At 39.7% G+C, this 25,807-nt stretch overlaps 1 protein-coding gene across 1 annotated transcript; it reads left to right on the top strand.

Annotated features, from left to right (window-relative positions):
* Positions 1–2: 2 nt before the first annotated feature.
* On the top strand, positions 3–25,804 carry LOC113679455 (rotatin). Its single transcript, XM_027196411.2, has 34 exons — positions 3–231; positions 874–1,061; positions 1,544–1,784; positions 2,351–2,545; positions 2,904–3,109; positions 3,872–4,022; positions 4,595–4,700; positions 5,600–5,885; positions 6,373–6,582; positions 7,508–7,720; positions 8,106–8,477; positions 9,319–9,877; positions 10,537–10,765; positions 11,112–11,258; positions 12,056–12,259; positions 12,743–12,979; positions 13,962–14,180; positions 14,970–15,258; positions 15,714–15,842; positions 16,357–16,605; positions 17,072–17,155; positions 17,733–18,145; positions 18,737–18,943; positions 19,060–19,289; positions 19,865–20,005; positions 20,518–20,964; positions 21,213–21,313; positions 21,829–21,906; positions 22,255–22,381; positions 23,095–23,324; positions 23,752–24,034; positions 24,597–24,700; positions 25,194–25,257; positions 25,457–25,804. The coding sequence occupies exons 1-34, from the start codon at positions 141–143 to the stop codon at positions 25,555–25,557; spliced, it is 7,131 nt and encodes a 2,376-aa protein (XP_027052212.2). The 5' UTR covers positions 3–140; the 3' UTR covers positions 25,558–25,804.
* Positions 25,805–25,807: the final 3 nt, after the last annotated feature.

The following is a 25,807-nucleotide window of genomic DNA, read 5'->3' as shown; positions in this document are numbered from 1 at the left end:
GACAAAAAGTGTAAATTGAGCGCCATTTTCGAAGTTTTGTTATAGTTTTTCAAACAAAAGGCTCCCTAATATCTTTATTGATTTTGTAAAGATGATAGTTGGAAGAATATCTATTGTAGCTCTTGGACATATTGATAATTATGGACGATGGAAGTAAGCTACGCGTAAGAACAGAACAAGCTGTCATACCTGCTGGCAGTGTCGTGTTGCAGTCGTTCATCGCAAAACTTGGTAAGAAAGTGAGCAGTGAAGCCTACATTTAACTTGTGTTTGAGTTCAGCCTTAGTTAGGTCACTTCGGTTTATGTTTAAAAAACTAGATCAATTGCCTCCGATTTCTGTGTGTGATAATCACATACAGATATCAGAAGCATCACTGATAGTCAATTCACGCTTTGCTTACTTTCAATAACTGTAACTTAGGTGATAAAAAAAATAAGCTGAATTATAAATGTACACGCATTTTGATTTATCACCATGAACAACTTTTTGCTTTGTTATTATATAAAACAAACAGATTCCATGTTGCTGTGGAAGTGTAAAGTAATAGATCACAAGCGACAACAATTGTGGTAATAACATCAATGACAAACTCAGTTACACTTCGTGTTCCTCTTTGTTGCTACTACCACATTTTGATGTCATATGTGATCTATTACTGAACAGACTCATGGCAACATGGAATCCATTTGCTAATTAGAAATATCAAGCTTGTAGCGTACAATACTGTAGTTGTTAAATTCAAGTTCAATCGTGGTCTTAGTAAGGCATTCTCTGTTTATTCTGTTATTGTAAAATTTCAGTCTTATACTGTCCTAGATGTCCTTAAAATTGCTGTTATTCATTATGAGATCACTCTGCAACATGTTGATAGGTCATCATGTAGAAGAAATCCGTGTGAGAGCACTGAAGAACATTTTATTTAAGCTAGAGCACAAGTTGGTTTGTCCAGCTGATCTGGTTCAAGAGAGGCAGTTGCTGATTAATCTTTTAGAATGGTTCAACTTTCCAAAGCCACCCCTCAAAAAGGAGGTGCTGGGAATTCTTGAAATTTTGTCGAGGGTGAGTTTACAGCACTAGGTGGCTGAAGCATTTACTGGTAGTTTCAATTCATTGATAAAGTGCAATGCCAGTATCCAAGCTCTGTATTTGTAATTCTTTTTACTGTCTGCCATATAATTCTCATGATGTTAGTTCAGGGAATTTGATATTGGATCAACTAATAGTCCTCTTATTGATATTTTTCTTTATTCTCGACACTTGTCTTCTTGATATTGTATTAACATTGTGAGGAGAAATTCTGTCTATTTTACCCATTGGGTTCATATTGCAGTTACAAGTGAGCAACTGTTGTTATGAGTATTGATAGCGTCCAAAATTATTAGTTACTAACTTGCTTTGCAAGCAGATTTTTTGTTCATTTGACTAGAGATAATACATTTCTGCAGATCAGGACTATTCAAGAAACCTGCAAAAAATAAAAACCAATAATATTTTCATGCTTTATGGTAATTCAAGTTTCTTTATTTGAATGTTTTCATCAGCCTGTTTCTGGAGCAGAGGGCCTGCTAAGTCTTAGAGCAGTAGAATTTCTATCACACTTAAGGCAAGATGTTGATCCTGAATTACACCAAAGTGTTGATAATGTAATACATCAGCTACTGAGCTTGCCGCAAGAGGATGCTGTGGATCACAGTCAACAGTGCCTGTACAAGGAGCAGTACCCTGGGCCAGTGGATCAAACTCAAACATCTGTGGATCGTGATGAGTATCGGCAGTCCCTTGGTGAGTGCAAAAAATATTTGAACCGACAGTAATCAGTAGACATCCTGTACACATTTATCAGATTGGTTTAATTGGGCTGGGAGATAGAACTGGAAGTGTATAGATGGAAGAAAGGAAATAGCAGAAGGAAAAATGAAGGTAGTGGAGAAAAAAAAGTGAAAGAAAATCACCTACATGTATCATGATATTATTGCCTATATTCTTCCTTTTTTTCTTCCTTTAATTCATTTGACTCAAACAGTAGCAGTTCCTACTTGCAATGAGGGACTCAGATTGAAAAAGCGAGATAAAATTTCTTGATTGATGTCTTACTTCAAATCATGGTTTATTCATTGAAAAAAATCTGTCAGATTTCAGGCCTAATAAAGGTTTGTCTTGCTTTGAGTCAGAACAACAGCACCTTTGAAGCTTGGTAGGACTTGAGAAAATTTGATAGGACAATAAATTAGGGGTTGCACTTGTCTCGTAGACCTGATGACAGATTTTTTAGCAAAATAATCAATAATTTGTCAAGTGCCTTGGAGACCTTCATAATGACAACAGTTTGTATGAAACTCCATTCATAGGTCATACTGCAGCCTTACCTCTCAGCACCCAGTCAACAAGTACTAACCCTCACCCTGAGGGTAGTAGAGCCTTTTTGTCATCTATCAGCCCAGTCAGTGGATATTTTGAGAAACAGGGTGGCATGACTCAGAAAGCAATCATTCCTCTACAAAGTGAGACGCACTCAGAATCCTCATCAAGTAAACAAACCACAGGTATAGTACCCCTCAAAAACAATGTTCACCAGTGTTTTTTTTACTAAATATTGTTTAATTTTCTGTATGTTTAACTTCTAATAAGTTGTATTGGATTGACGACCAACTCGCCAACGTCTCTACTCGATTTTATACGTCGGCGAGTTGGCGAGTTGGTCCGTCGGCGAGTTGACCGTAATTCAAACTTATCAGGTAGAGGTCTTTACCTTGATCTATGTCTTGACCAATATATTCCATACAGAAAATAGTTTGCAGAGTGCTCAATCCTTTGCTGTTGAGCGTTATAGATGCTTATGAATAAAAGTTAATCTGTAGTATTCTTTTACCCACATTACACTAAATTTGCTTTAATTTTCAGGAACCTTTAGTGACAACAAGTCAAGCCTGACCTTTGTTCCTTGGTTACCTTTGTCAGCCAGTGACAGACACATTTTGTCTGTGACAGCCAGCCGTTTACAGAGTAGAAGCTCTTCCTTAGTGTCTAAGTCTTGTGAGTTTCTGAGGGATGTTCTGTTTAAGGATTTCCCTGCTGAGATCTTCTTACACAGGCCAAGCGTGCTTCAGGTAACAAGAAAATCTGTCACTCCTTAACCTCCTGAGTGTTTATACGGCATCCTGAGTAAGTTGACATTTTAAGAGATTCAGTTTAACACTCTAACACCCAGACCAAATTTGTAATTCTCCTAACTGTCTACTATTCAATTCTTATAATGTTAATTAAGAGAATTTAATATTGGGTCAACTAATTATCCCTAAATTGATATTTTTCTTTATTCTCATCTCTTATCTGGTTGATATTGTATTGATATTGTGAGGAGAAATTCTGTCTTGGTCACCTGTAGAAGTTAAAGGGTTAGTTTCAGGTGTTGGTTGTTCAAATAAAGGGGATAAGTTTGTAATTAAATAAAACTGTGGTGCTACATCATTGGGGGAGTATAACAACGAAGATAAATTGGTGTAATCAAATGAGTTGATGATGTAAATTGGTCACTGTAAAGAGGTTGAAAACTGAGGTTTCAAGCATTAGCCCTTATTTAGAGAAAATGGTTGTTGGAAGGCTGGTTGGCGTTATTCTATGGTTAAACTGTTATCCACTGGATTGCGTAGTATGTTTTTGTAAACACTTATCTACTGGTTAGGATAACAATTTAACCAGTGGATAAAATAGATTTGACACTTCAGTATTTCAAATGGATTATTTATAGCAGCAAATTATTATATTACTAAATCAGACATTTGTGCTTTGTGTTCTTTGAGAGACTTAAAAATGAACACAATGGATGCTTAAGTTTTTATTTTAATTTGTTTTTGTATTATCAACTGAAGTCTCTTCTAGAACTGTTGGAGGAGAAGAGCAATGTTGGTGATGAAGCTTCTCTTACACTTGGTGCCATACGCTGTCTGTGTGACCTGAACCATCATGTCCTTGTACGGCTCATGGCAGTGTGTGATCTTGTGCTTTTCTGTCCTGAACAAGGTTTGGCACTTTGTTCTGTTTTGTCTTCATTAAAGAGGAGTTTTGCATATGGAACACTTTATCTATAAATTTCCTATAAATTTCATCATGATGTTCATACTTAAGGTTAGGATTTTTTTAATCTTTTCTATCATTTGCCTCATTCCCTTTTGGGTTATTTTGTTATTTCCACTTTCTAATTTTTTAAAGAAAGTGACAAAACTTTTGAGTTGTAAAACATGTTTCAACAGAAACTTCTGTCATCTTCAGTTAATTACTGCACCAAGCATTGAAAGTTGAATTATATAGCTGTTGTCATTATTCATCTTAATTAGCATTGTTCTACTTACTATATAATTCAACTTTCAATGCTTTGTACAATAATTAACTGAAGATGAAAGAAGTTTCTGTCGAAACATGTTTTACAGACTCAAAAGTTTTGTCGCTTTCTTTAAATTCTTGACTTGCCTGCAAATATCAAGACACTTTCTAATTTGTGATGAAGTTATCAGCAGTTTCATTAATGTCAGGCAAGTGACAAAAACTACTGCTTTAACTTTATCAGAATTAATCTCTCCCTGCTTTCATGACAGATTGTTGGAAATACAGGCATATTTCTTTGTCAATGGAAACAAAGAACCAAGGTACCGATCAACAGGTGTCAAATGTAAGAGAAACTGTAGATGGGGGAGTTGACAGGTGTGTCTGCATGCACAAGGATACATTAGACACACATACAGTATTTTTTAAGATAGAGAGATCTTGATGGCCTCTGTTTTAGTTTATATATAGTTAGTATTCTACAACATGAGCTACATGTGAAATAGGGGAGTTTGTAATTTGCATTGAGCATTCATTTGACTTAAATGTATAGATTCACAGCAAAACCATCATTTTACCAGTCTGAGAATTCAAATAACATTGACGCATGGTTGTCATTAGGAGGCAGAAGATGGTGGAAACCTACCAGCTGTCAGACCATTTTGCGCGGGCTAATTACAAGTTGAGACCAAAGACAGATAATATGTATTTTTGAGCTGATTCTAACATCAATGTCTGGCTAAGAAAGGTTACTCAAATATGTCCACAATGCTGGAAGTCACATCACAGAGAGTTTTAAATTTTAAATTTTTCCCTGGAATCATTTCCTCAGACCCTCCTGAGAAATTAATTTGGTTTTATCAACTTAGTTGTTAAATGTAAATTGGCTATTATAAAGAGTTTCAAAGCTGAAGTTTCAAGTGTTTGCTCTCAAGCTAACACTCAGAACATCAGCTTTGAAACTTTTTCTAGTGGCCAACTTACATTATTTTATTTATCAACTCAGTTGATGAAACAATATTATCTTGTTATACTTCCCCACTGATGCTGCACCACAGTTTCTCTAAAAATTTACCCCCTTTATTTGCCATTGTAGAAGGGCTTGTTTCTTTAAAACATGCCATGTTTGCAACATAATTCAAAATAATTTAATTCAGCTCTCTACTCAGTTCAGATTATGTATCTCTGATTGATGCATTACTGAATGATGTACTTTATGGCTTCTTGATGGTAAAAATTGGATCAAAGGTCTCAACCTCATGTTCCTTTGCTTTCAGTGATGATCAATCCAGTTCTGATGTGTCTGACAACAAAGCGTCTCAGGCAAGTGATGAAGATGAAGATGAGATGGTCACGGAAGCCTTGCAGTTCAACCAGCTGTCCTTGGAGGAGTTTTGTATAATTTTGCTCTCTAAAGTTGTTCCCATATTTAAGGGATACCTGTGCATGGATTCAGCCATAATTGAATCAGCTGTGAGCTTGTCACACAAAGTGTTGAGTTTGATGATGAAAGTTCTTCCAGTTGATCTTTGGAGACGTGGAACAAAGTTGAATTCTCTGATGGTAAGTTGCTAATTCTGTTTGGTAGTAAAGGAAAGTTGATTTTAATTAAATATTTTCCAAAAAAAATGATTGGTAAAGCACCTAATATTGTCACTTTTAAATTGTTTCTCTACATATATAGGCCTGGATTTTTCTAAGTTAGTTGAAATGAAACTTCTCAGAGAAATGTCCCATCACAGGAGATGTGGATCAAAAAATTAAAGTGGGTTTTTTTAAAGAGGAAGGGGAAATGATCTTTTGGAAGCTCTACACATGCAAAATGTCTGCTATTAGGAAGGTTCAGTTGTACAGTATGTTTAAAACAGTATAAGAGCATGACACGAATCAATTACAGCATCTTACTTGTCCTCCTACTCATCAAGGGCCACAAGGATTATGTTTTACTTTGAACTGTGTCAGTCAGTATAACTGTCTGAGTGTTTTAAGTCTTTAATTATACTAAGCATGACAAATTTGCTATTTATCTGAATGTTTTTTTCTTTCCCAGGCTAGTTCTCTCGTAAATATAATGAAGAGTTTGGGTCAGAGTATTGTGCATCATATCAAATATTATGGAAGGCTTGGCCTGGATGAAGGGAAAGACAAACAAAAGGACTCCAAGCCACTAAAGCACACACTACCAATACATCGAATGACAGTTGTAAATCTGGCGACATTTCTGTTGCGGTTCCTAGATAGCTTAGTGCCTCTAGAAATAGTAAGTACACTATAGCTACTTCCCACTGATAAAGTTTTGTAGTAATTGTTTAAAGTTAAAGAAACCTCCAAGTAGTTTTGCTATGAACACCTCTTTCTACTCAAGGCAGATATGCTCAGGACCACTGTGTACCACCTTTCAACAAACTGTGCAGGAGGATTTGTGGAGAGGTCTAAATCTTTCCAAAGATCTAAAAAGTACTGTACCTTTTGAAACCCTCATTCCTCCTTTCCAGAGCTGTGATCTAGTGGCACACAGTGGCCCCTGGGGCCTTACTTTTTTCCCTGGGTGACTAGGGCATGTTAGTTTTTTCATAAAAAGGCATAATTATGCTGGATACCCTGAATCTCACAATTTCAGAGCGCTGGACTTCCTTCAATGTTTCTTAGAGCACAGCCTTGCTAATGTTGGATTTAACTGGAATACAAACCTATAATGCATAAGGGGCAGATTCATTACACATAATAATTTTCTGATGATAGTGACTAAGAATGTAGCACTGAGTGACCTTCTCAGTGCTGAGAGATGACCCAGAAATAAAACTTGATGAAAGACAGATTTTGTGATTTTCCCTGATTTTTCTCTGCATTTCTCACTAGATTTATTTTAGGAGAGTCAGATATAAGCAGCTCTTGATACTCATTACTCATTGTAACAGCACATTTTAGGTTCATGTTTATTCTGTCAGCTGTAAAGGCCTGTAGTTTTGAAGTATGGCTGTTGTTCTTGAAATAACAATTGATCAAAGAGTTCATAAAAAGTCATGGAATTATATCAATTTGAAAAAGTATCTGATTTTAAGGCAAATCTTGGTTTCCTTGTTTGCTCAGGCCTCATTCAACTAACTAATTGTGTCTCAATGCTGTCTGTAAATGCCATTGTTCCCAGTTATTAGTTTCTTGTTTTAAAAATAACAATTTTTCAGTCATCAAAGGTGGTTCCTTCTGAGGTAATAACAGTGATGTGGCTCCTTTCTATGGATGAACTCTTGGTTATCTCCCACCCTCATTTACGACCTGCGGCAATGAAGTACCTTGCTGTTCTGGATCCATATTCACACGAACTGTGCATTTTCACTCAAGGAATCTGTGACTCAATGGCTAGCACTTGCAAATTCCTTAAAATGTGCAGAGTCAAGGTAATTTCTTTGTTCCCTTGTTCAAATAAATGCATTTCAAATGAAGTCCTTTCTTCAGATGAACACATTGACAATCATAAGGCAAGAACCTTTTAAGACTGAGTGTCATAGAACAAAAACCATAGTTATGCAAGACTTGATCTTAGTTGAATGTCTCACAATGTATTTCCTTCTCAACTTGATGCTTATGTTTCTATTACATGCTGCTAGCTCTCTTTGGACGACAAATTGTGACCAGTGGACCTTATCATCTGAAGAGAACTCTCTGCATGCAGCCAAAATGTTTCAGCCCTTGATGGAATTTACAACCATATTAGAGAAACAAGTCAATCTTATAATACGATGTTACTTGTGCTAAGATTTCCAATATAAACTTTTCTTTCAGGAACTTTCTCACTCCTTGAATGAGCTTTCTAACCTTGTTCTTGCCTGTGTGCCTAGTGTCACATATCACAAGCACATGGTATTCATCTCTGAGGCAGTAAAAATCTGTAGCAGGGTCTGTAATCCAGCAAGTCAGGCAGATGAGAGGGCTATCCCTGTGTGTCAGAAGATAGTACTACAATTACTTGCTCACCCCAGTCCTGAAGTGAGGCTGCAAGCTTACAAAATATCCTTGAGTCTGGTAAAAGAAGCTTGCAGTGTGAGTCATGTGACTGAACCATTTTCTGTGGTCTGTCAAAAAGCACTGTTTGTGTTAGAAAGGGCAGTACTACATCAGATCTGCTGTTTTGGAATCTATGATGCAGATGAAAAGGTCAGTTCTGTTAACATTCTATCTTTCCATTACAACACAAATAATATTGTGCTTGACTGTTGTGTAAGTCTGGATAAGTGACAAAGAAGACAGTGTTTCCCTTAAAAGTCTAATTGTTTGAAAACTGGCATGCCATTGTTTGGACTTGTGAGGGAATCTGTCAAAGAAAAAACTTTGTCACTATAGAAAAGAAATATCTAGTGTTAGTGCACCAAACTCTGGGTTGAAGGGCTGGGTTCTAGCCCTGGCTGGGACATTTTGTTGTGTTCTAGGGCAAAAGCTCTCACAGTGCATCTCTCCAACCATGAGTACAATAAGGTAACAGAAAAATGACAGAGGGACCTTATGAAATGCTGGGAAAAGGGGGAGGGACAGGTAACCTGTGATAGAGTAGTCATTCTCCATCACAAGGGAGAGTAACAATACCCAAAAGACTATATACAGGGTTTGTATGGGTCTTGGAAACCTGCAAAGTCCTGCAATTTTATTCTGACGTTCAGTCCTGGAAAAAGACAGGAAAATCCTGTAAATCTGCCCAACACGAGCAATAAAGTTTTCAGAATTTACATTGTAAGAAGTGTATGATTGAAAGGAGAAATGATTTTGAAATCTTTGGAATGAAAGGGCTCAAATGGAAATTTGGAAAAATCAGTCTGAGTCCTGGAGAAGTCCTGCTTGAAATTTGTTTCTGGAAAAAGGGCACAAACCCTGTACATACCCCAAGCCACTTTGTGAAATAAAAACTGGAATACACTGTTGGTTCTACCTGGATGGGTCACTTTGTTAAGTGCAGACTTTCTTTAACTTATGCATATTCTGAATTAGGAAATGTCTGTTGTAGGTCTGTGACGTGGCAGTTGAACTCATTACCACCCTACTTCTTGGTCGCCTCAGTATGAGCGGTGAACTCTGGAAAAAACTCTTAGATGGCTTGATTGCCTCCCAACCCCAGCTGCAAGGCTCAATCCTAGTTGATCCTGCTCTGGATCAGTGCATACTGGAGCTTGTAGCTTCACGTGGTGCTACAGGAGGACATGTCACCGCTGAAGGGGACATAATAACGTTGCCGTCCTTAGAGCGATTTAGAGGGGCATTACGCCTGATGTTTGTGAAAGACTCTAAGGTGCGTAGTAAAGCCTTTGAATCTGTTGTCTGGCAGCTCACAAATCAAGCTAATAGTGAGAGAAGGAAGAGTTCATTTCAAGGTATTCTGGCAGACAATGCTGCAGATCTTTTCATGGTGGATCAGCTGACCTCTGCTGTACATGCCCATGCCCCAACAACACACACCAGTGTAGACAAGACTGAAATTCTCAATTTGTTGTCCATACTGTCATCGTCTTCTTTAGATGTGGGGTTGAGGAAATCTTCAGCTCAGCAACTAGCCATCATTTTGCAAGGTAAAAAGATGTTCTGCAAATAAACCATTTCCTGTGTTTAACTGTATGTATTATTTGTCACATACCAAGCCATAGGTGCAAAACGGTACTTCAAAATGTATTGCAAGTGCCGTGAATTAATCTTTCACTTTAGGTGAGAAAGAGAATATTACAGAGATGTGATTTATAATTTACGATGTCTTCTCTACAGGTGAGGCCAAGAGAGTGTTTCCTGATGATATGACACTATAGTGTCCCCTTTTGACCGGGACTGGTTTATTACGAGAGGGTGAATACGACAGGAATGGAGAGAAATGGAGCAACACTTTCACTTTTTTGAAATGGACCGAAAAAGCATCCATAAAGCATGCCAATCAATTCTTGACAAAATTGTATAACTTCTCATTTTTACCCCATTAATCCTTTAATTCCTAGAAGTGATTACCTCATAACCTCTCCCCCCTATAGTATCCGTACACTATCCAGATAACTCAAATTTATCAGGAAGAAGTTGTTTTCTTGATGTAACACCAAATTCTCGCAACCTATTCATAAGGAAATGTGTAGCAACCAGAGGGGAGAATTTACTTGCCAGTTCAAGGGTTAAATGACGTCCACGTTACTGGCTTGCCGTGTTTTGCAGCACGAAGCAAAGCTAAAACTTCCTTCCTTTCTTTCAGATCCTCAGTGGCACGAGCCTCTGTTACAGGAACATGCAGATGAAGTTTGCATGTCTATTCTGTCAGAAATAGTAGAACAGGATGCCCCTGTGCACTCCTCGACCACACCTTGCCCAAGGGTAGAGCTCATACCAGCCTGTGTGACCATCCTTAGACTGTTAGCAGAGTACAGCGCCAGCTGCAGACGCTGTTTAGCAACGAAATTGTCTTCTTATTCTGTTATTACAAGGTAAATGGGTCGATGTAGAATGGTTATTGTGCTGGACTCTGGGTCGGAGGTCCGTGTTGAAGACCTTGTGAATTATCAGGGAAGCCTGATGAAATGCTGGGGGGAGGGGGGGGGGAAATCTTGCAATGGACTTGCATCTTATCCCCGGGGACGGGAAGGGAGTAGTAACACTCCGGCTGCATGGGCCACTTGGCTGGAGTCCAGTGTTTTTTTACTAACAAGGTAAACAGCAGCATGCGAAGGTGAAAATCTTTAAATTATGTTGTTAAGTGTAGTTAAGCCATAGGAAATACTGCTTTTTGTACATTTGTTGCAAATAATATTTCTGTTTGAATTTGTACTTCAGGTGTTCACTGTTGTGTCAGCTCAGTGGTCAAGTGAAATACGAGGCTGCTTGTCTCATGGTTCTTCTTCTCTTTGACGAGGCTGCAGTGGTGATGCCCGATAGTGGCAGTGGGATTCCCTTCAGCTTACCAAAATCTCTAGTCAGAAGGTTTGTTCATAAAATAGTTTGTTGCATTGTACATCCCCTTGGCAAAATTAGGGACCTTAAGCAAACCATGATGGCAACAGTAACGAGAAAGTGGCTAAACAAAGGATATCATGGACAGAACAATAGCTCTACTCGTGTGTAAAATCACCAAAAGTTTGTATTATATGAGACCATTTGAAACTCAACGCTGCTCTCATAGGTTTTGCTGAAGTTGAGGTGTGGCGCCGTTAGAGACGGTAAACACATCCAGCCATTCGCGAAATACTGACTAGTATTATCGATTCTTTTATCTAATCAATGTCTTCCTCGGGGTTGGAGTCCTGACTGCTTTAGGTTCCTATCGATGCGTTCACAGCGCAAGTCTCATGGCTCCTCCCATAATTCAGGATTGAGTGACTTGCCCAGATTTTGCAACCTTGCTCAGTTTGTAACGGAGAGAAATTAACTATTAATCACAATGTATACGGTTTGTTCTTGTTTTTGATTTTTAGTTCAGTTTAGTGAGGTAAGGTAAAGTCTACCGAGGGAAGTTGTGGATTGAATTAATAAGAAGTTTATAGACGCTAAAAAATCTTAGCCAGAACTAAAGTTAAGCTTGCAAAAAATTGAATGTCACCAAAGATGTGATCGTAAGAACATCACCAGGTGCTTCATGGCTTTGATCTCAGAAATTTCGGATATTCTGCGCTCAAAAGCTTGAAAAGCAAAGTTAAATATGTCTCCCAAATACATCAGTTACCTTGTGACATTACTTCATTCATTTATTTTTCATATTTTTCCCTTTTTTTGTGCGACAGATTTCAATTTCCATTCTCTCCTCCCGTCCACACTCCTATCAGTGTTCACCAGTCTCCAGAACTTGAAGAGAAAGACGCGTTTGAATCAGAACCAGCCGTGTCCAGACTTAGGTTGGCCTGGAATCTAGGCTGGCATGAAAACGTTGACAACCTGTCTAAAGTAAAGGGAGTGGAAGATAACAGCCAATTAGATAAAAAATTAGGGTAAGATGATGTTACTTCACATGTAAGCCCTCGCTATGTACTTGCCCAGCGATGCATTCAAGCGGCTCTACCGCCAGTAATTTTTGCGTTTTCGAAGTTAACTGGTGTAGAAAAGACAGAGCTACACTAAGATATTATTCACTCGTGAAAAAATGTCTCAAAAATGGTGACATAGTAGAGGTAAGCGCAAGGTGAGCGTGAAAAGTGTGCGAAGGGTGAGTTCCACGCGAGAGGAAGAGTGCGATCAGTACAATTGGCACCTGTCGCGCTCCTCTCGCGCGTGACTCGCCCTTTATGCTCTCCTTGCGCTTGCCTCGCGCTTGCGTCCGCTCGCTAAGAAAAAAACAGGAGAAAATGGCGTCTGTCCCGCAGACTGTAAGCATCCTGTCTGCTGTCAGAATCAACAAAGTCAAAAAAGTCCATAGTAGAGAAAGAGTAACTAAAAAACAAAAGGTTGGTGAACACTTAAACATTGTCCCATAGGTATTGGCAAGCCTTGCAGTGGACAACTCTTGATGCTGATCTTCTTTGCTGCACTCATGTTCAAATGGCTCTGAGTAATCACCTGCAGTGTATGGAGACAGCGAACTCGCATTATGACGTCAAGATTGCTCTCAGTAACATCACGGCTCACTTGTTGGCTGATAAGAGTCCTACAGCCAAGCAAAAACTAGCGGTAGAGGTCTTGTACACTTTGAAATGGGAAACTGCATTTGAGAGGTATAAATAATGTTTTATAATTTACTGTCAAAGCTTGAACAACGGAATTGTGTTTGTTTTGTTTACCATTTACTGTTTCTTGTGGAATGTAATTGTATGGAAGAAAATAAGCCAATAAGACAATAACAGGGTGTTATCAACTGTGTTGATAACGTAAATTGGCCACCGTAAAGAGTTTAAAGGCTGTGGTCTCGAGCGTTAGCCCTTCGTCAGAACGATCGGAGGAATTGTGTGTTGTGTCTGGGTTTATATGCAGAAAATGGAGCAACGCTATTGGTGGGAATATTGAGAAAACAAGAATAAATTAGTTGAATGAATCAATCAGGCGATAGATAGCGTGCGATCAGACCCTCATCATTAGTGCTGCCGGACGAGCGTTCCTCCGCCTGTGGGAAGATTGGGGACAAGTCAGGGAGAGGTTTCTAATAATGAGGTGACAGACCCCTTGCAGACCCCTCACCGGCTGGCATTGCTCAAGGCATCAAATTTCCCCTTTCGCGAAGAAACGTTTGGCGAAGTGCTGATCATGAGGGCCTGCTCGCGAGGTAATCAGGCGAAAGAAATTTTAACTGAACAAAGTGACGCTTATGATTTTGTGAATCAGAACGAGTTAGTTAACGGTTTGCTTACGTGTTGATGGGCCACCAGCATTAGACATTCTTACCATGTCATAGTTTTAGATGTTCACTGTTTTTGGAGTGAAACAGTAAGTGGCCTATGTCAGTTGATATTTCGTGTCCCTTGTTGCCCTGTAGAGGTATTCGCTTTTGTTTTAATTTTTTAATGAGCTACTTTTTGAGAGATATACAAACATTATACGTTTTTCAAGCACTGTGACTTATTGGCTTGTGTCTCGTGAGAGACATCTTGGTTCGCCACCTATTCATTACAACGTTCGCACATGCGTGACTTTTGATCGCTCTGTACTCCGTAATTGGCCTCCAAAGGTGAAAACTTATTTCTCGGCATTTTATTTTATTAGATATCTGCAAGTGGTGCCAAACAGCAGCGATGATGATAACTTGCTCATAGAGGTACTGAAGGTGTTAGACATCATCCTTTCCAGTCCTCGTCAACCTCCAGAGCCTGTGGTGGCCTGGGTAGCAAGGGTAGTCTTACAGAGAGATGGACCACAGATGACGCTGCTGAGAAATGTCCAAACGAGTACTGCTGGCTCGCAAACAGTATCTGAATCAAAAAGGTATGCTCTGTTGATGTTTTTTTTGATACTGTGAAATGTGAAGGCTGTGGGTTTTCACTGTGTTCGTAGGTCGAACAAGAAGTGAAGAGTTTCATTCAAGGATCTCATTGGAAATTGTACAGGAATAACGAATGGAGTGTAGTTATTTTACTTGGTTTGGTTTGCAAGAACTTATGAAACCATTGCCAATCACAGGCTCACCCGTACTCTATCGTCACTCTGGTTTTATGCCTAATGATGACCTTAAGCAAATTACAACGGCGACTGGAGCAAAGACGCATAAAAATAAAGGGATTCAGAGGGCAGAACAACAGCTCAATTCTAGCGTTTTACAACTTAGTACCTGTTTAAGCCGTCCTCCAAACAACAACGTGAAGTCACTCAAATTTGTATGGTTGTAGGACGGGAGACCCCGACGGAAAATAAGTCAAGTTTCCATTTAGAACTCAACACCGCTCAAATACGTCATGCTGAAGTTGAGATTTAGCAATTTAAGCGTCGATAAACACGTCCACCCATCAGCGAAATTCTAGCCAAAGAAGACTAATTCATTCTTTTAAGTGACGTCATCCACGGCCCTTCTGTTCTGGTTGCTTAAGGTCCCCAATTTGTTAGTAAGTTTCGGTTTAAGAGTAACAAAATGTGTGAAGTGGTTGTTAGAATTCCTTTAAGAACGCGCGAGTAGATTTGGCACCATTACGTTATTTCGTCGTAGTTTTAACGACTTAACGCACGACACTAATCTTTATTGAATATAAGTCAAATGTTGTACCGCTTTTTCCGATGTAGAGCCTTACGCAAGCATCTCCTATCTTTCCTGGTAACGTTGGTTAAGTGTCTGTCGCGATACACCAAGGAATGGAGACTGGATAAAGAGAGGATTTTTATTGGTGACCTGGCTTACGCTTTAGCTCTGAATTTGGATTTAGCAGACAACCCACAGTTCTATGATTTGCCCGTGCTTGAGACGTCACTTGTTTGTTTGGTGCATGTCACTTCGCAGCCACGGTGGAGCTCAGACTGCAAATTCTCCCAAGAAATGAGTCTGTGTAAACAACTCATGTTTTCACTGGTTCAGGTACAGTATTTTTGGATTGGTTTCCAATCAAGCATCTTAAAACCGAAAGCAAATAATTACAATGACCAAAATGAGTAAAGCGGAATGTTATGAGCAGTCTGTGAGAACTGAAAATAAATGAAGGTAAAATGCTTTTAGTGCGAGGAAATTCGACATCGACATCTAGTGATATCAAATTCGACGCTAACTTTGACTTTGACTTCACTTCGACAAATGGACATTTTGCTTTTACATCTTCATGTTATTCGTCAGATCTACTTGACAGTGGGTAATAGCATAATTTGGTGAACCTCGTTAAAGCCATTTCACCTCACTCCTTGTCCTTATGGTCGCAAGAATGAACAAATGAACATTGCCTTGGAGGAGAAAGTGTCGACAATAATTTTTAAAATATTTCTTTCTTTCAGTTTGTTTAAAATAACTTATACTTGACGCGTTAATGTATTGTTTTTCAGGTGGTTCTGGCGTTCCACGCTGGCAGACTTGGTGCCAGTTTGTCATTTATGGGTAAAGGTGTCACTTATTATTCCAGCCTGTGTCTGTTGCACCTTACACACGAGATGTCCATTATTGATCCCGAAAAGGTATCTCATTGTTTCTTTTTATAACGTGACAATTAGCTGAAACTGCGGTTTTCTTTTTCTTTATTTTTTTACACTGAAGAAATGCGAATGAAAGACAAATTATTTGCCTTTCGCTTGGAAATATGTTTAGTATCTAACTTACTTCGATGATCGCGTTTAAAGATTACTATCTGTCTCACTCCACCACCGTTCGGGAAACTTTCGACGTGGCTAATCGTAGCAGAATACAGGCCGCTTGTATCCTTTTCATGAACACAGTGACTCGTTATCAAGTCCTAATTTCTCAGTTTGCAGGAAATTCGATGTCTTAATCAGATGTTTTCAGGTTCGAGAAATCCTCACAGGACCTCGGTTCTTCTCTACGATGTTGTCATTTTTTCCTCTACTTTAAATGGATGCACGCTTAGTTCACACTGCATGCTTCGTATGAGGAGGTCCTTTTTGAAAACCATATCTTTTATGAAAAAGTTTCCTAAATAAAGATGATTACCGTTTTTTTTTTTCTTTTTCGTAGGCCTGGGTCCTAAAATGGTCACGTGGTCAAGACCATCAAGATGAGCCCCTACCATGGCTGGTGCCTTTGTTGACAGACCGCTGGCCGGACGTCCGTTGGATGGGCCTTGGTGTATGTACAAGTCTTGCTGAAAGCGAGCAAGGCAAGCAGGAATTACAAGTGGCTGGGCAGAAGTTTGTAGGAGGCTTGTGGAGCTTTGTGTTTACTGTTTTACTAGATGACATGGAATGTGGCTTTGTCAGGCAGCAGGTTTGTAACATATCGGTGTGAAAATTGAAAATTGGTAAGCGCGCATGGAGGCGCGGTAGCTGAGTAGCCAAGGCTGCGGTTATTATAGGTGTGTTCTGGGGCAAAACACTCAACACTCACATTGCCTGGTTGCCGTGGTAACGTTGAGGAAGGCACCTTTTTTTGCGATCGATAACTTCCCAGTCAAAGCCAAAATATGGAAATCGTTTTTAATAACTCTCTCTGTGAGTCCAATCGATTCATTATTTTTTCTCTACGTTTTTGCCCAGATTCAAAGAAAAAATGTATGGTATACGTTTCTTTGGTTGCAATACAGACAATATTTGAAACGATTATCAATACAGTTATTCGTTACCAGGCCCAAATGAGTAAAATTAGAGTTACTACCTAACACTTCTGTACTTGAGGGAGGCTTCGTAGATCCGTTACGAATTCAACTTCCTCATAAAGATGTCTCTTTTTTTAGGCGGCTCTGTTGCTTACTACTTTAGTCAGCGGACTGTCACCTGGAGGGAGCCCCCCTGAAGAGAAACGACAAGATGACCTAAAGGTATACATGAAAAGTTACCTGCAGAGCCTGCTAAAACGTCTTCTTGCCATTGTATTAAATTGACCTTTCGTTTTACCTCTCTGTGATGAAAACAGCAGTACTTTTCTTTGTGGCGTTGAACATTTTTTTCCCCATTGAGATGTTCGGTCGAATTGCTTGTCAAACGTGCAAAAATAGTTATATCACTCTTAGATTAAAATGTTGAATCTTTTAAAGCCTGAATGATTTGGTGCTTTGTTTTGAAAAACCTAGTCAATGGTGCATAAAACTGTGAAGATCTTTCCTCTGTGGAAACCTATATCCTGCAGTTCAGATGTACGACTTTTTTACTACTTAATCAGATTTAAAACGAACTTTTGCGAGCATCCTTGATTCTTTTTTTTCACACTTTCAACATTGGAGTCGAAAGGTAACTTCGATGGTATTGCATGGCTATTTTATTTAAACTAAGAATCTACAGATCTCTGCACTTCAAGTCGATTCCATTTGTTGCAGACTAACTTAAATACAAAGATTAAGCTTCTTGATAAATTTCCTTCTCCTGTATTAAGTAACCTCTAGCTTTTCGCTTTTTTAGAACCCTTCCAAGGGAATTCAAGATCTTCATTCCCTTCTGGAGCATTTCAAGTTTTTCCAACAGTTCTCCAACATGCTTACAAGCAGTCCAATTCCATTGATTCCACCGCATGGCACATCCAAGGCTTGTCAGAGCTCTGTCACAGTGTCTCTTTCGTCGGGGACTGGTACAGACTTTCCATACAAGCCTCTTGGCTCAACGTCACAGACCCGGTCTGGCAGTGTAAGCTCGGAAGCTCAAACATTAGCTACAGAGTCTGCAAATGGTAAGGCAAGCCCTGGAGTGTTTTCAGTGGCTTCTCACACCTCGAGCACAGTCTTGTCAGGGGCGCCTTCGTCCGCACCTGAGACGCAGTTATCGAGGACTCCTACCTCTTTGGTTCCACTGATTAATGAAAGAGGTCTGCCGAGTGGGTATGTCTTCTCCATGGGCATTTTTTTGCTGGATTTTCTTTCTTTTCAAGTCAAATGTGATTCTGCTGGATATTAAAATGAAGGCTGACATCAATTGAACTGAATGTCTCTGCTATTCCAAAACAGCATCGTAGGAAACAAAATATAGAAATTTACGGTGCAAAAGCTCACCATTACAAAAGCTTTTTCAGCTGAAGGTTCATGTTAAGTTTTGCTGTTTTTGACCAACTCTTCAACCTGAGAGTGACCAGCATCTAATTTCCCCTTACAATACCACCCCTGAATCAGACATCAAGGTTAAGAGATTACCAGTGATCACCAATAAAACATTACCGCTTTCTACATGACTGCACAACACAGGTCGCCAAATTGGCGACTTCCCTTGCAAATTTAGTCGCTAAAATTTTTCTCCTCTCACCGTGCCGACTCAATTGGTTGAAGCTTGGAGCGCTGACCACGTCTCAATCTACAATCTTAGGCCGGGTTATCCAGTTTAAACCAAGTTTGAGCTCTTAATCGATTACCTCGAACAGAAACACGTAAAATGTTTTTATTTACTCTTTATTTACCGTTTTATTTACATACACTTAGTATGTCCAGTGCCAGCGCTAGTGGTGGCGTAAGTAGTTCAATCAACTCGGTGGCTCCATCAGGGACATCCTCAGCAGTTACAAGGTCCTCCATAACACCGGGGCTCATTGGTGCAATGGCACGTCTGGTGAACAATTTGGTACTCCTGAACCCTGGGCCCATCATCGCAGCTCTGAACAAGGCAGAGATTCTAAGCAGCTTTATCGAGTGAGTATGTAGGAATTATACGTTGTAGCGCAATTTTTTTATCATTGTAAATGGAGACGCAGATGGCAATGATAGACAATGGTATTTTTTTTGATATTTTTGCTGTTTGTTTGCAGTCATATTGATTGCACGGAGGTACAAGGCTACCTTTGTGTGGAAGAACCCACCCCGCTGTCCTGCGCGTCCGCTGTAGTGATTCAAGAGATACTTTGCATGTACAGCGAAATCTTGTCTTTCCTTCACACTGTTGTCAAAGTGAATACCATCTTTTGCTTCACTTTGCTGCAAGACCACAAAGCTCTTGACAGGATAATGCTCCTTTTTTCACTTGATGCTTCTCATACAGGTAAACTGAACGCCCACTAAAACATCAAAGCTGCTATTTAATGTTAATCAAGCAATAGATTGCACTCTCTCTTAGAGTAACTTTCCATCGAGTGTTGAAAGTGATACGGAATTGCATTAGTTTACTTTGCTCTGTGATTGAGTTTACTCGCGTTCTCATTGGCTCCTCAGGGTATTTTCCTTTCCTTTGATTGGCAGCTCTGATTACCTTGGTCTTGGTTTTATGACATTCAGTCGAAAAGCATTCTAAACGTTTACGGCCCATTAGTGATAATGGAAGAGCACAAGATAAATCTTTAATAAAAGATAAATTATGATGTCGAAATGGAAAAAATGCTCAACGGCGAAACTTGTTCCACGTGAACAGTAACCTCATTTCAATTCCGATTTGCCCACAATCAATTTATGCCTGTATGAGCGCAATATCCTTTGACGTGGAAAGCTCGTTCATGCTCCGGCGAAAAAAAACGTACAAGTTTTCTGGTACTCACGTAACCTTCCGTGTGTGGAGTTTGTCAGAGTTATGAAAAAGTAGCGTGGAAATAATTTGTCAAACCTTTTCCTTTGTTATATCAGATAACAGTCTACAAATTGGCGTCAGAACTGTGCGAGAGAATGTTTGTAAACTGCTAATCACACTGCTGCAGAATCAAGGTCAGCTGTCAGTTCCAAGTATTGTTGAGGAGACTCTATTAACTCACTGGAGGCTATTAATCAGTAAGATGGAATTCTATTTTTCTGCGTGTAGTAAAATAAACATGACACTTCAGGTGTTGTTGAAAAACTTGGAAAATACATTTAATTTCATGCATGCCGTAGTTATAAGCATGCGTTTGATTTACCTTTGAAATTTCTTTTACGAAGCCTTTTCTTGAGAAAGATGTTGCGGTCTATTTTTGTTTACAATGGAAATGATATACAAGCTCATTATTGCTTACAGTCATCGCTCATGATAGAATTAACGCTCTGTTGTTTTATCGTTTTTTTCGTGTATCTCCGCCGTCAGTCATTCTCCCCAAACCCTTTCATCACTTTTTGTGATTAGCATCTAATTTCCCCTTACAAAACCACCCCTAAATCACACGTGACGATCATGAGAATAAAGGGAATGATCACCAAGTAAAGAAGCTCTTGATTGTTAAAAAAGTAACACTCCTTGTCAGCGGTATGCACATTGACATTAGAGAAGATATAATGGCTGATCACTTTTTTTAACAAATTTTTTTCAGGTGTCACCAAACATTCATTGGAAGAGAGCAAATCCCCCGTCCTATCCTCCCTAAGAATTTTACTTCTTAAGCTTCTTGGCCTCCAGTTGACCATCGAGGGCAAACGACAACCCAATGGGAGAGGGTGGAGTAACGGAAAATCTGATAAACCTCTAATAAAGAATTATTTTACTCGATTACTCGATAATACCGATACCAGTGAACACTTGGTGGATGCTGTGAAGAATGAGAAAAATCATAGGGAACAAAACGGTGAATACGGCCCAGGATTTTCTGCTAGCAGTGAAACTTCTGGTCAAGAACTTTGCAGCGTTTTACTAGAAGTCTACGACAGTGCCCCTTCGCGGCAGAGTTCACTTACCACGGATCAGGAGCAGGCGTTAGTGTGTGCTGTTCTGAGTGCTTTATTGGCTTTAAGTCACGCGGCGAAAAGAATTGCTCTGCAAGGTGAGGAGATTGACCAGTCTTACCTGATAATTTATTTTAAGAGAGTTTAGCTGCTGTTTGAAGTCTCAAAACGCGGTCTAGCAGTAAACTTCACAAATATTTCTTTAATAGTGAAGAATTGAAAAAAATTTTAAGGGTTTTGAACATCCGGGTCCTGTAAACTACTCGTGAGTATGTTTTTTTGAAACAGTCCTCCTAATCCGCCTCGCTCCCGCATAGATTCATTCTTGCTTCCTTTGTTTATCTAGCTGGGCTTGTGGAAACCACTCTGGAACACGTCAAGCATCTTCATGCCCAGATGAACATGAATTCACTCCAGCTTGGGAAAGGTTCTTCGTGGAGAAGGAAGGTAATGACTTAAACATCCTGTAGCGGTTTGTTTACCGGCAAAAACACAACTTATTTTCTTCCATCCTTTTGTGTTAGCTCTTTTCCTCAGAGATTCCTGTATAACGTGGTCTCGATCTTTTGTTTTCTTTCCTCGAAATTGCGCCCATGAGTTCAAACCTTTTCTGCGAGTTTAGTGACCGAGTCATTCTTCCTCGTGCCCTTGGATAAAAGAGCCATCATCACAGACTGCCACTTTTTCGTGTCCTTCCCTCTTTTCTTCGTTACTTCGCCTCAGATAATGCCTTCTCCTTTTCCGCTATCTTTGGTAAGTGTTGAAACTGCCTCGCTCCTACGCGTAACATGAGTTCGATCGTGCGCAATACGAGTTCTAAAAATGTAACACGAGGTTTCGAGAAGATATGCGTTGAGTTTCACCGGTTAAAGTTGATATTCAAAAGCAAAGTTCGAGTTATCATTACAGTAAGGGAACGCAAAGTTCAGACAAGCTTTTTTTTTACCGTTTTTTCTTTTCAGGAGGATCCATTGATGATCGAGCTTATTAAGGTGCTTCAACTACTCAGAAACTTTCTTCACTGTAATGCATCAGTCAAGGTATCTAGTAGTCACATAATTCCTGACTGTCAATCGTTTGCATCTATCAGTGTTGTGTTACCGTAGGTTTATCTTGATAACCAAATATATGTCTGGAGCTTTCACATTTAAGTAAAAGTGTTGCAGGATGACAGGGGTCTATAGCCGTCTCTAAGATCTCTTACCACCGTCTGGTTAGCCTGCGAGTAGGCTCTGGTGTTTTGGTTTTCGTTTTTGACCTCTTTTGGAAAAAGTTATTGAATCCCCTGAAGGATTCTGGGAAGAGGTTGGGGAAAGTTTTTGTCTTTGTAATGTACACATATGGAAATGCAAACTGAAGGTATGCTTTCTTTGCCTTCGCTTCTGTAGAGAGCTTGCGTAGAAAGCAGAATCGTTGATGTCCTGCACAAACTCTGGTCGTGGTGTTCCGTTGAGGTGCACCTTCTAAACGAGGTTTTGCGTCTGCTATCAACGCTGACTGCACAGTTTTCTAAAGGTAAATAGTTCCTGTGAACTGATAAGAGTTACTTTTTTCGAATATATCAACCTCCTATATTTATTTCTAGATACTATTATCCTCTTCCGTTGTGAGTTTGCTCTCTTTCAATTTGCCACAAGGGCAGTATCACCTGGTGTGAGTCATTTAGACACTTGTTAGGGAACTTGTCATCTTTTTTCCAGTGACATGTCGCCTAAAACACCTTTTATTTGATAACGTCCATCTTCACAGCCCTCATGATTTAGAGAAATGTGATCCGAAATTTGACTTCATTTGTTGTACTGTGTTTTGTTGTTGGTGTAGAAAGTTCGTGCCACCTTTTGAACTAATCAACTGCAAAACTAAAATCGCTTTTGCCATGGTAAGACTGATTTCTTTTTCTCTACCCTGAGCCGGTTTCCTTTGGTTCAACTTGTTCTCATTTGCCAACTTTGGTATCGGTTTTACGACGCTCCTGAAGTGCAATACACGAGCCACATCCAAAGCCCACATAGATGAAAAATAAAACCCACCTATTGACCACACAACTATGGTTAAATATTGCCCATCAAATACTCGTGTAGATTGAATAACTATATCAGTAGCATAATTTTTTTTTTCTGGATGTATTTGTACATTTTTGTGACGAATTAATTAAATAACAATTTTAGTTAGAGATCAGGTAAACACCGGAAACTTTTTTTTTGTGATCGTTTCGTTTGTCTTTGCAGCATCAGCCTACGTCGCAGGTAGTTCAGGTGTTCTTGGCAACGTTAGCCGTTCTGTTCAGAGTGGAAGCACATTACTACATAGCCTGATTAAACTGACTCATAAGACCAACAGTAAGCTTCAGAACAGCTCCAGTACCGAATTGGACATGCACCTGGCTGTTCTAAAGAACATGTTCAATCTGCTTAGTAACCTGGCTTTAAGTACCGAATGTAGAGGAGTCCTGTGGAAGGTAGGCCTGGGAACGTGTCACTCGCAGTAATGTCGTGTCGTCCATTACAGTCGCTTTTCAAGTAGTAATTTCTCTTCTCATAGATTTCTGCCTTTCCTGTTGTACTCGGCAGGAATGTAGCGAAATTAGGGCAAGTACTTCTCAAAAACAACCTCGTGCTTACAAGGCGCGTACAATTTTCGAGAGCTGCCGTCTCGTCCTCATGCTACTCCCGTTAGTGGTTGAATCCCTCCTACGCCTACTGGCTGTTATACTTACAGAAAATTATAGAGGCAGAGAAATCTAACGTTCGGATAAAAACAAATTGCGGACCTAACCCTTTACAAGGAATTTTTGAAGTGTAAGATTTTGAATGATACTCAATGCAATGATACTCCTATTTACCACTGGTGTATAAGGCTGGATGCTTTTTCCTCTGTCTCTGCAGACGAACTTTTTCCAACCATTCGCTTCACTGAAGCCTATTAAAAGCGGTGCCCATCCCAGACACAAGTCCATTACTCGTGGCGTGACACTCTGCTGGCTCAACGTACTCGTTAGCGTGACATTCTTTACCGATGGCCAGCAGGTTGTGGTCAAGACCCCTGGCGTTGTAGAAGTGTTGTTAGAGCTAAGTATGGCTCAGAACAGGCAGCTACAGGAAAAGGCTCTTCTTGTTCTGAGAAATTTGTGCTTCCATGGCGCCAGCAAGCCTGTGCTGTTGGTGAACGGTGAGTTATTATCTTCGCATTAGTGCTTTTTTAGCCTAGTATTTGTACGTGCTAACGCAAAGTTATGGCAACATGTTCTAGCCATGGTATAAGAGGCTGCCAAACAGGGTCATACTAAATACTCATATGAGCCATACCACTAATGACCTAAGTTGGTGATCGTTCTCAAGTTTTCGTACATCACACTCCTGTTTTCAAAGATTTCATCTTGATTTAGAAATAACCAACGACGTTTGCAAGTGGACGGCCAAACATTTGTCTGTTCGTTTCCTGCCAAAATAGGCCAGCAACGTGCGAGGTACATGTGACATTGTAGAGTGCTTTTGGATTGAGTGACATTACACCAAAACCAAGGCAATCACAACAGCCAGTCATGGCTAAGATAATATCACCAGGAGCTAATGAGCTTATTTTCCCAAATGACGAACTAAATTATTGTTAATGCTGTTTTTTTGAAATGATTGTCCTTTTGTTTCTCCCCCCCCCCCTCCCCTTTACGGGTGAGACTGGTGCTGTGGATCCAACAACAATTAAAATGATTGGCATCTCCTCTGTTTTGCAGAGAAGCTACTGTCTCTACTGGTGGAATTTACTACTGATAATTCCGTTTACTTGAGGGCACTGTGCCTCTCAGCTTTGTGCTCACTTTTGCACAATTGTCAAAAGGTACGTTGCATGTCACGATAGTGAAAGTTTGTTAAACCAAAAAGTATGAAAAAAAAAGCACTGAATTAACCCTTTAACCCTGAAGTGACTAACATCTAATTTCTCCCAACAGTATCACTCCTGAATTACACATTAACGTCATGAGAATTAGGGAAATGATCAACAAATAAAGACGCTCTTGATTGTTAAATGAATTCTCCTTGTCAGCACCTTAGGGACTATAAAGAGAACAGTGTGGAGAATGTGCATACTGATTTTAGGGTGTAAAGGGTTAACAGAAAGATCGCTTGTTGCTGTGCATCTGTTCAGTTGTAAATCACAGGTGACGTCAAAATGCGGTAAGAACAAAAACAAGTGGCGCGCGAGGAGCTTTGGAGTGTGTTACAGATGATCTTACGGATGTTCTTTCTCTCTGGAGGGCACGAATGAGGATTCAAAGGTAAACTGCAAACTGCTAGCTTATCGTGTCTCTCAACTACTTTACTTTCATTAGGCCAAAGTATCTTTGAAGAAGACGGGATTGGTGAAGAAACTCGACGAAATTCACTTGCTACCGGGTAAGTTGGTGAAATCTTCATTCTTTTCAACCATCAACAACTACCTTCAAATTTGTTCGGGGCGCGAGTGCTTTTGAAGTTACAGGACGGGGTAAAATTCCGAAAAGCGCTCGTTCAATCGAAGGATATCGCCTCTGATATCAAACTCTCCATCAAGTACTTTCTTTAACCGTAGATAGTTTTTTTTTTTTCATTTCAGAGTTTGAACCTGCAGCAGAGGACAAATTTAGCAAAATGTGTCAGGAGAATATAAACATTTTACGGAAAATTTTCTCCGACAAAGATGATCGTGCTGTGTAATATTTTGTTTTGCATATTCGCCCTGTACATAGTATTTTTAACGATCGTATCAGGCAGGAGATGTTTGCGCGTTAAAACTCCGACGAACTTTCGTAGCCTTGTTCCAAGATTTCTGTATGAAGACAAGTAAATAAACCGATCGTGCTTTGGGGTGAGAACAGCCCTGTGGACTTTCTCATCCGGAGGCAAAAAGTTGCGGGAGAAAAAAAACCAAGGTGGTGCTTTGTAAATAAATGTAAGTATTAAGTCC

The sequence above is a fragment of the Pocillopora damicornis genome, chromosome 3 (genome assembly GCF_964200805.1).
Source record: "Pocillopora damicornis chromosome 3, jaPocDami1.2, whole genome shotgun sequence".
NCBI classification, from domain to species: Eukaryota; Metazoa; Cnidaria; class Anthozoa; order Scleractinia; family Pocilloporidae; genus Pocillopora; species Pocillopora damicornis.
The sequence above is the reverse complement of the archived record's forward strand: the minus strand, read 5'-3'. Positions and strand labels throughout refer to the sequence as shown.